Source organism: Montipora foliosa, chromosome 8 (genome assembly GCF_036669935.1).
Source record: "Montipora foliosa isolate CH-2021 chromosome 8, ASM3666993v2, whole genome shotgun sequence".
Taxonomy (NCBI): domain Eukaryota; kingdom Metazoa; phylum Cnidaria; class Anthozoa; order Scleractinia; family Acroporidae; genus Montipora; species Montipora foliosa.
Window position 1 is genome coordinate 44678770 of NC_090876.1, and position 10000 is coordinate 44688769.

General features: G+C 41.7%; 1 protein-coding gene across 2 annotated transcripts in view; it reads left to right on the plus strand.

The window, feature by feature from the left end:
• Window positions 1-10000, plus strand: part of LOC137968963 (E3 ubiquitin-protein ligase ubr3-like) — a 58137-nt gene that overhangs the window by 17551 nt on the left and 30586 nt on the right. For both annotated transcript variants that reach the window (XM_068815454.1, XM_068815455.1), the window contains exons 12-22: window positions 177-316; window positions 1848-1932; window positions 3323-3383; window positions 3482-3548; window positions 4207-4303; window positions 5584-5728; window positions 6227-6331; window positions 7682-7766; window positions 8646-8723; window positions 9150-9299; window positions 9915-10000. The exon at window positions 9915-10000 is cut by the window's right edge and continues 32 nt beyond it. In XM_068815454.1, the coding sequence (XP_068671555.1) occupies window positions 177-316; window positions 1848-1932; window positions 3323-3383; window positions 3482-3548; window positions 4207-4303; window positions 5584-5728; window positions 6227-6331; window positions 7682-7766; window positions 8646-8723; window positions 9150-9299; window positions 9915-10000 (1099 nt within the window). The remainder of the gene's footprint in view (window positions 1-176; window positions 317-1847; window positions 1933-3322; window positions 3384-3481; window positions 3549-4206; window positions 4304-5583; window positions 5729-6226; window positions 6332-7681; window positions 7767-8645; window positions 8724-9149; window positions 9300-9914) is intronic.

Here is a 10000-nt window from a genome sequence, read left to right on the forward strand (position 1 = left end):
CACCTCTCCCAACCCTCCACTGCGAAACGAAAGTTCACTTTAGTCGAGAGGAGTTACTCTGGAGGAGTGTTCACGGTTGACTATTTTTCGAAAGTGAAATTTGAGACCATTTTTCAGTGGTAACGTGTGGCTAGCTACTAAAAGGGCTTCGTTGATGTGACTTGCGTTGTGTTTAGTTTCAGCCTCAGACACTGGTTTAAGTTTGGTGTGCCTGTGGTGTCCAACCCTCCCAGTTTCGATATTGACACTGAAGCCTCCATGGTGGAAGGAATGCTTACTCTACTTGTCACACTCTTGAGCAATCGCCTGCATCTAGGTAATAGAGTAGTTTTCAAGTGACTGTCGAACGTAATTACGCGATCGCAATTGCTACGTTTAGTGATTGGTTTGAAAATGTCGCGCCGGTTAATCAACCAGTGAGATTGGAAAACCAAAACCAATCGTGACTTACACGCGCGATTTTTCCCGCTGTTTGAGAGCAAGTTTACACGAAATTGCCACGAATTTGGATTGGTTCATTGCAATGTTTGCACCTGGTGTGATTGGTCAAAGTAACTACTCAGGATTTTTTTTGCGGCACCAGGAGCTCATCAAGAGGAGCCTTTATCTCCTGTAATTCCTTGAGTCAACCCTTTCCCGAGTAAATTTATTTTTAGAAACAGGTTTTTCCCGCGAAAAGTATCATAATTCCCTTGACGCTGAGATAGCTCTGTTTTGATTGACTTTTACAACAGTGAGCGTGCTGAATCTCCCAAGGGAGGTGTTCTATAAATATATCTACTCGGGAAAGGGTTGACTCCGAGGCCAAGTATGGGAGATAGAGGCTCCTCTTAATGAGCTCCTGACGGCACTCAATTGATCAGCGCTCTAAATGCAATCTTCATTCGTTATTTTTACCGCATTTGGCTCTATATACATTTTTCTCTTTTGTCACAGTTTCTGTGAGCTTTTACAAATCCTAAATATACCAGGGGCATATTCTGACGGAAGGAGTTTGAAGCAATCATGTTATAAAGGGGAATCCGGTTGTTATCCGCATCATTAACCTCCTTTTGCTGCAAGTTCCAGTCCAACTGTGAGAACATAGTGTGAATAGAAAGATTTAACATTTACGTGAAATGTCAAACTGCAAACTCCAGATTACTGCTTATCGTGAAAGCATTAAAATTCATTCTCTTCTTCTACCTTCGTTTTGCAAAGAATTAAGTCGTGTGTAACTGCCATCTTTCACCACTTTATTTGCAAAGAGTCTCCTTCGTTGAACCACCATTAAAGGCAGATGGAAGTCCAAAAATAATCTTTTTTTGTATTCATCCTTCGATTGTTTTAGATTTCAGAATTTATTTCAGCTTAGTTCAGTAAGTTTTTCCCACTTTGAAAGGCCTTGTGGCCTTAATGTAGCGGCCATGACGTTTGTGGCGTTGGAATGCTCTCAACCCATATTGGCTTCTAAAATCATTTTTAAGACCAAAAATTTGCGTGAAGACAGGAAAAAATGTTCGACGTCAATTTCAATTTCAACTTCCAAAATGAACTTCCCACCTTAATGTTTAAGTCAAAAATGCTTTCATTTTTCTTCAATTTCATTCCCGAGATCTGAATGTTAAATCTCCCTACTGACTGCCTTACATTTCTTTTTGTGTCAGGCATGGGAATTTTCATATATCTCGACAAAAAAAAACTCCGCTGATAAATTTCTTTATTCTCGTCGCCATTCTGCTCAACAATGTATTCAGCTTGTGAGGAGAAAATTGGTGTCAATCACTCTTGTGAGTCAAAGGGTTACCGTAATTTCTTATTTGGGTTTCAAGAGCTTTTTCAAGATAGATTCTCTTTTGTATCCATAGGCCTTACGGAAAAAGAAATCTTACGACAGGAGTTGGTTGCTCAGCTGTGTATGTGGGATAAGACTCACAGTCAATTGGTTGACCTCATATCCTTTGAAACAATAATCTATTTCTGAAGGCTTCATGCAAAAAGCTGTTATTGTGCATGATAAAGTGTTTGACCACTCTTAGGAAGCTGAATGGAGGGGTTTCAATAATTTTTGAAGTAGATGCCTGGGCTAATCAATGTAAGCGGGCTTGTCTTTTACAAGGGTTTGATTGAAAATCAAGGCAGAGTAGCCGGCGGTGAGAAACAAATTTCTGACAAACAGACGGCGATGTACCGCTTGTGACCGGCTTCTAACTGATGAAACCCCTGCTAAACGTTAGACAAAGTAAAATCGGTTACGTCTCACTCCCAGTGGGAATCAGTGGGTTAATGGAGGGCACATAGTTTTTGACTCCTTAACCCGTGAACTCCTCAGGCACTACAGGACCCCCCCCCCCCCCTTCCTCCTCCCCCAGGCTCACCCCCAGCAGTCAATAGGGAACTTAAACAACGACGACGGCGACGGCACCGAGAACGTCATCTCAAAATATAAATTCGCGTCATTGTAATCACTTTGTAAACATGTCAACCCTTCTTATATGACAAGGGTGTGGTAGTTCCTCAAAAATGACATTGGTCGGAACGGCGCTTAATTTAGGGGAGAAAATGAAACTTTAGCGTCAAGTGCTGACGTTCTCCTTAAAACCTAACATTTGACTATTTCACGTTGTTGTTTTGCTGACGACGGCAAAGAAATGGACAAAAGTGAAAAACGCACGTGCAGGGCGTGCAAAGCTATTGTTTTTGCCCACTAAATATGCACATTTGTGACGTTCTCGTTGCCGTCGCCGTCGTCGTTGCTTAAGTTCCGTAATGGGTTAAGCGCGCGAGGCGTTCTTGAACCGTACACGGAAAGCCGAAGAAAACATTTCGCATGCCAGGAAAGTAGTATCTCTCAGATTTTTACACTAGTTGTCTCTAGAAGAAAAATAGATACTTGGAAACCTAAATGTTGCTGTTTCAAGACAGGTTAAAAAGGAAAACTGTTCACTTCCGGTTGCCGTTCGTGGCTCAGAAACTTCTCGTGCCTATGCTCCATAATAGAGAGGTTACGCATGACGTTTACGGCCAACTGAAAACGGGAAACGCCATGCTCCTGCTTATCATAACAGCGTGAAAATTCTCTCATTTTAACTTGTCTCGTTCCTTTGAGAAGTTGCTTGATATCTGGAGCTAACAGGACAGAAATGAGCTGATATCAAGCGGGGTTCTTACATTTTTGGCAAAACCATAATTTCACTCGGACGTTTGCTGTTTGGCGTAGATGTCATGGTTAACCTCTCTATTAATAAAATTTGACGGTGGGACCGGCTAGCCTGCAGAGCACTGGGTGCATTTTTGCCAAGGAAACGATGAATATCATTAAAAATTGCCTTAACTAACTCCACATTCCAGACAAACCCGGGCAATCTCACAACTCACAGCATTTTGAGGGAATACTTGCTGAGGTATGCTGTCTTTCTTTGCCTTAGTAAACTTTGCAACACTGACTATGTGCTGAGATTGATTTCTTTGGTTCCTGACTCCTTTCTTTTTGTTCTCCAAGCTGGCAGATTACAAGGGTCCCGGATTTGAGAGTGGCTCTATGCAACAAGGCATCTACGTTCCCAAAGGTTATTAAATTTCTTCTTTGGTTGACATGTGTTGTATGTTTTTTATTTGTCACTACCACGACATAGATGCAATTGCAAAATTTTAACGTGGTTCAAAATCCGCTCCAGAGCCTGGAGTTTTTTTAAAAATGTTTTAGAGACTTTTATCGTAGCCTGTTAATCACTTTCCCGTTGCTATGGTGAACAGTTACGTCACAATAATCATTTCATCTTTGAAGCTTTTAGGTGTTTCATATGATGCCATAAAATTACCGTTACGTGCAACAGTGAGGTAGAGTCAACCCGTCCCGTAACACAATCCCTTTAAATTGCACGTTGAAACTAGTTTGAGCCGCCTTAAGTGCTATTGAGAGGAATGATATACAGATCGGGGGCCGGTTCCTGGAAGGAGGAATAAATTGTACCAGGTATAGCAGTTATTCCAGGGATAAATCTGCTATTCCAACGGAACAGAATTTATTCCGGGTATAAAGGTATTCCTGGAATAAGGCACAGTTATCCCTGGAATAGAGTTAATAGAGTTATTACACCTTCCAGGAACTGGCCCCAGGAAAAGAGGAGTTCATACAATCGAGGTGGCTGAAAACATTGGCCAGCAGATTTTGCAACGTGCTTGTTGTCTGAAACCGTAACAATCATGCAATTGTTTTGCTCATAGATTTTGTGTGGAAGAACGACTTCGATTACGTTCATGTTTTATTGAGAGCTGTCCAGCGACAGGATGTACAGACATCAATGCAACGTTACAGAGCGAGGTAAGTTGAGAGAAAGCGGCTGAATGATGAAAAATAATTGAACTGTGCTGTGAGATTTTAGTCCATTGATTTCCTTGATCGGCAAAACAACAATAAATGTGACGTGATATCATTGATGACAAAGTGAACATGCAAGAGTGAAACTCTTGTTTGCTGTTTTTCGTCAAATTCTTTCTTACCGATTCAGATTTAGGATACTTCGCCCATATCGTTCAACATTAGCCAGAGATAATTGAGAGCATTACGTTTACCGCGAACGGCAAACGTCGGACTAAAATTTTGCGTTTTGCCAAAGATCATTTGAAAGAAACTCGTTTAACTTAACAAACGAGAGAGACGAGTTAGAATAACATAATTTTGCATACTTTTATAACAAGCGGCAGCTCATCGCTTCGCGTTTGCCGTTTCACGAGCCCGTTTCACGTAAACGCGATACTTAAAAGAGATGTAAAGCATGACGTTTAAGGCAAACGGGAAATGGCAGGCTCCTGCTTGTCATAAAAGCGTGAAAATTCTCTCATTTTAACGTGCCTCGTTCCTTTGAGAAGTTGCATGATATCTGGAGCTTTACAGAAATGAGCTAATGTCAAGCAGGGTCCTTACATTTTTGCAAGACTCTAACTTCACTTTTAGCGTAAACGTCATGCTTAATCTCTCTAATAGGATCACGTTTACGGCAACGTTGGACTAAAATTTGCGTTTTGCCAAAAATGGAAGAAATTCGTTTGATATGAGCTCAATTATTGCGTGTAAGCAGCAGGTATCAAGTAACTTTTCAAGAGAAAGAGACGAGTGAGAATAACATGATTTTCGTGCTTTTATGACAAGCAGAGACCCACCGTTCCGCGTTCAATGCCGTTTCACGTAAACGGGTTGCTTAATCTCTCTAACAAAGCGTTTCACGGCAAACGGCAAACGCGAGATAAACATCGAAGCCAAATATCCAAGAATAGTGTTTGATTTTAGCTCACGTTTGGCCTAAAACGGTGAGAGAAAAGGTGGAATAAGACATTTCCCGTGCTTTCCTGACGCTGCATTGTATCATGTTTCTTTCCTATACAAACTGAATTAATTTTCCCGCCGCAATCCCGCACCGCACTCTTGTACACTTCGCCACTGTTATCTGCGTCTCAAGAGGTTGCCGGGTTGCAAAGCATCAATACCAATACCGATTTGTCTCTTAATCAACGTAGTTGATTCCAGATGTGACTTCTTCACACTCCAGTGTCCAAGCAATATGGTACTTAACAGATTTTTTTCTGGTATGTATTTACTTGCAGTCTCTGTAAGAATGGCCCATCACAGAGCGGAGCACTGTGGCCCCCGTTTTTGCCCCTGAAACCACTCCAGGAGAAATACAGTGGCTTGCTACAGATTTTGCAATCAAAGAAGCTTCACGGAGTCTTATTTTTTATTTTTCACAAGGTGATTGTCGTCGTTCGTTCGAAATCTTTTACTCCACATGAGAAGTGTGCATAAGCGTTTGCGTTGGAAACCGTCGCCATGATTCGCCTCAATCAATGGACACTTTTTTAGCGAAAAACGTATGTTCCATGGAAACGCGTCGGCCATTGCTATAGTGGAACAGTGAAGCGTAGTAAATTGATTCCGTAGCTATGCTGGCTTTTCGAAGTGTGCTATGAAAAATGTAGCAACTAATAATAATAATAATAATAATAATAATAATAATAATAATAATAATATTTATTGATATGGCAAATATTACATTTAAATTGATAGCATCTTTCAAATGAAGCTACAAGGGCTTTTCGAGTTTAACAGGTTTTATTGTACTGGGGCCGGTTCCTGAAAGGTGTAATAAACCCTATTCCAGGGATAAATGTGCCTTATTCAAGGCCTGAAATGGTAAACAGGAACTATTTACCATGGTTCTAACCCTTGTTTTCTCATTTCTCATTCTAGGCTGTAGAGGATAGCAATTCCTTTCCCGATGCAGTTCTTTATTTGGCAGTTTATTTGACAAAGCTGGCTTTGTTGGAAACACCTAGAATTTCACATTTTGCGAGAGTAAGGCGGTAGTGTACTTTGATAGTGTGAATCGACCATTTTACAGTTGTAGCTAAGTAACCTGGCCTAAGAATGGAAGCAAGGCTGCCGGTGACACTGTTTTGATACAAACCATCATCATCATTTAGTATTAGCCAACTAGTGGACTAATGCAAATGCTGCATTTTGATTAGCTACGCTAGAGCGGTTTTCAATTGAGTGTCGAAAGTAATTAGCTAATTACTTTGGTTTTGCATCTACTTCACTCAGTGATTGGTTCAAAGTTCACACGCCACTTTTTCAACCAATCAGAAGTGAAACCAAAACCAATTGTGGCTCGCGCGTGCATATTTTCCCACCTTTTGTGTCGGCTACGTGTAATTACTTCGAGTTTTGATTGGCTTACTGGATTGTTTCCGTCCTTTTTGATTGGTTAAAGTAATTACCATGGTTTTGGTTTTACGACACTCATTTGAAAACCGCTCTACTAGAGGACTATTAGTAATAGTCATTGATTTTATCAAACGAGTTGATAAAGGTCGAATAACCACCGTGAAAGATTTGGAAAGCTGACGTTTCGAGCGTTAGTCCTTCGTCGGAGCGAATAGAGGGATTGTGGTTGTTGTAGGTTGATATGTGTGCGGAGGATCTTTGCTATTGGTAGAAATAGGATGACGTCAATTTGTGAATAGATTAATGGAATGAGAGGCGTTCATTGATTCCGTGTGGATAGAGTGTGCCCAGTTGAAAAATAAATTTTTGCTCGAGATTTTTACGGCTTTTTGTGTTTCCGTGGTGTAAGGATAGGCCGCAAATAGTCATGTTGTGGTGGCAGTGATAAGGAAGATTAAAATGACGTGCAACTGGTTTTGAGGCATCTGTATCTTTTTTTTTCTACATCTCGTAGGTGTTCGCGAAAGCGATCGGCCAATCCTCTCCCTGTTTCGCCTATGTAGACGAAGGGCTAACGACGAAGGGCTAACGCTTCCGACGAAGGACTAACGCTCGAAACGTCAGCTTTCCAAATCTTTCACGGTGGCTATTCGACCTTTATCAACTCGTTTGATAAAATCAATTTCTGTTTCAATCTCCCACCGACGCAGTACCACAGTTTCTTTAGAAACTAAAATTTTATTAGTAATGATCCTCGAGTAGCGAAAAGCGTGACGCTCTCTTTCGTTTTATTCCCAAACAAATATATTTTCATCTGGCATTTGCTAAATTTATTAAAGTCTTTGCTGTCCAACTAGTTGGGTGATACTAAAACAATTAGACCCTTCGCCCTCAAGGGCGACGGGTCTAATTGTTAAAAATCCAACGCCCGCTCGTGGAATTATTGTGAATTATTCAAGTGTGATTTTGTTCATTTAGGGGTGTCAAGCTATCAGTAATGGACAATCGAATGACCCTGGATGTATAATCGTCGACCGCTGCATCGATTTCCTTGATGCTTATGGTTTGTTAGCTTTTCTTTCTGCCTTAATTACAAAGCATTGTTATCGTACCCTTTACTGAAGTAAATTGTTGTTGTACCCCCACGGAAGATGGAATTCAGAAATTGCTGTGTACGCAAACTATAGGTCAATTGGATAAAGGCAAGGGGACCTCTAAACGGAATCAGGGTTAAGTGGGCAAACCACGGAAATGTGTAAAAATTACCTTCTTAAAAAAGAAAATAACTTAACATCACAGAACATTGTTTGCAATCAAAATTGTTCGAACTTTTTCCAATGGAAGCGTTTGTATACGGATTAAATGAATTTCAAAAATGCTTGTTTTGGTTTTTTAATTTCCCGGGCGCCGCCATCTTGATAATTGTGACGCGTCGCGGTTGCCCTGTTGTTTCAAAACAGAAGCTCTTTGTGTGAAAACAATAAGGGGAACCGTAACACGTCACAATTATTGAAGATGGCGGCGCTCGGGAAATTTGAAGGTGGAAATAAGTGATTCTAAAGTTCTTTTTTTTATTATTCGATACAAACACTTTTTGGAGGAAGTTGTCGAGCAAATTTGATAGCAAACATTACTTTGTGCGGATTAAAATTATTCATTAGTCGGAGTGGAGGTTTCCTATAAAGTACAAGAGTCATATGTATGGAGCACGGGGTAGTGGGGGAGGGGGGGAGGAGGGGGGAGGGGGCAAAATGGGATCGCTGTACGGAAGAAAATGAAGGGTTCTTTTAGAGGTAGCGATCACCAACAAGCTCCACCCAGATATTTCGTAATGTCCGGAAATTAGAACCCGGTACATGTTGGTGGACGATGATTGCTCTCTGGGCCAATCCAACCAGCTCCTCAAAGAGTACTGTTCCATACAACGAGCTTTGAATTTCAGGGAAAGATGCCCAGGATCTCCATCAAACTGGGACTCATCAGTTTTTGAACAAAGACCTGATGTACAAGTTGGAATTGAGTGAGTGTGCTGCTTTGTAACCTTACGGAATGTTTGGTTTTTGTAGAAAGTAAAGAAAGGAACAGATGTTCATTTATAGGCCCCTTCACACTGGAGTAAAATGGTGTTTTGTACTTTTGAGATTCTCGTTTTAAAAGAGACCCTGTAGGCATGAAGGTGGAGTGGTTTGTGCGACGTGGACTTTGTCCCAACCCCAGGGTCCTTGATGGGCAAACCGCAAGCTTCAGCCAGGCTTATTGCTAAATGTGGCTAGCTTTGCGTGATATCTCAAGAGGCTTATGGTGTATGTTTCCGCGTAATGGAAAAACGGCCATAAGTCAAAGGGATTAGTTTTGCCGAGGGCTGTCCATGCAGATACAGAAGCAGGTGCAGATGGCATTTTCGGTACAGACGAAGCTCATTCACTTTAATATTTGTTTGTTACAGACCCATATGCTCCACTTGATGCTGAAAGGAACTCTCCCCAGGAAGTTTCTGCTGTGATGGCAGATGTGTTGCACAGCCAACGCATCATGAAGCCTCCGCTGTTTGAGCCGTTTTTGCCATTTATGAATGGAGTTCTTAACAGTACCCTTCGTAAGTCTTTCGCATGTTTAAAGTCCTTAACAATTTATGACTTCGTCCGCCAACAGAAACGCAGTATTCAAGTCAGGGTGGGGAGTCAGGGTGGTTTAGTGGTCATCAACCGTGCCTCCCACCTCTGTGACCCGGGTTCAACTCTGGCCTCGGGTCGTATGCAGGCTGAGTTTCAGTCGATCTCAATCTGACTCCGAGGGTTTTTCTCCGGGTACTCCGGTTTTCCTCCCTCATCAAAATCGACTCCCGGCCTATTCCATCAGGCTGTGGTGCTGTGCTCCGAGGTCATACATGGGTCGTGTTCAGGGGCCGAGCGCGTAGCCGGCAGCAGAGCTCCTTCGGTCCGACTTCGTTGAGCTGCGCCCTTAGTAATTCAGTCTCCGACTGCGAGAAAGGGCGATTAGCAGATTAGATATTATTATCTATAGCTACCGCTATAAATCCCGATTTTTTTCAAATATTATCTCAATTAGTATTTTTGTTGACATAACCGTCATTGTTTGAGCCCGCGAGCGCAATGCATGCTGGTTAGCCTAAAGATAATGACCACCTTTCTGGTAACAATTGGGCGTGGTTAAAATGAAAGTCAGTCAGATTTTTGTTCTTGATCGGCAGAGAATCAAAGCAGCAGTCAGGAGAAAATAGCTCAACTGCAACACATACAGTTTCTAATTGAACAGCAACCACCTCACAGACGACAA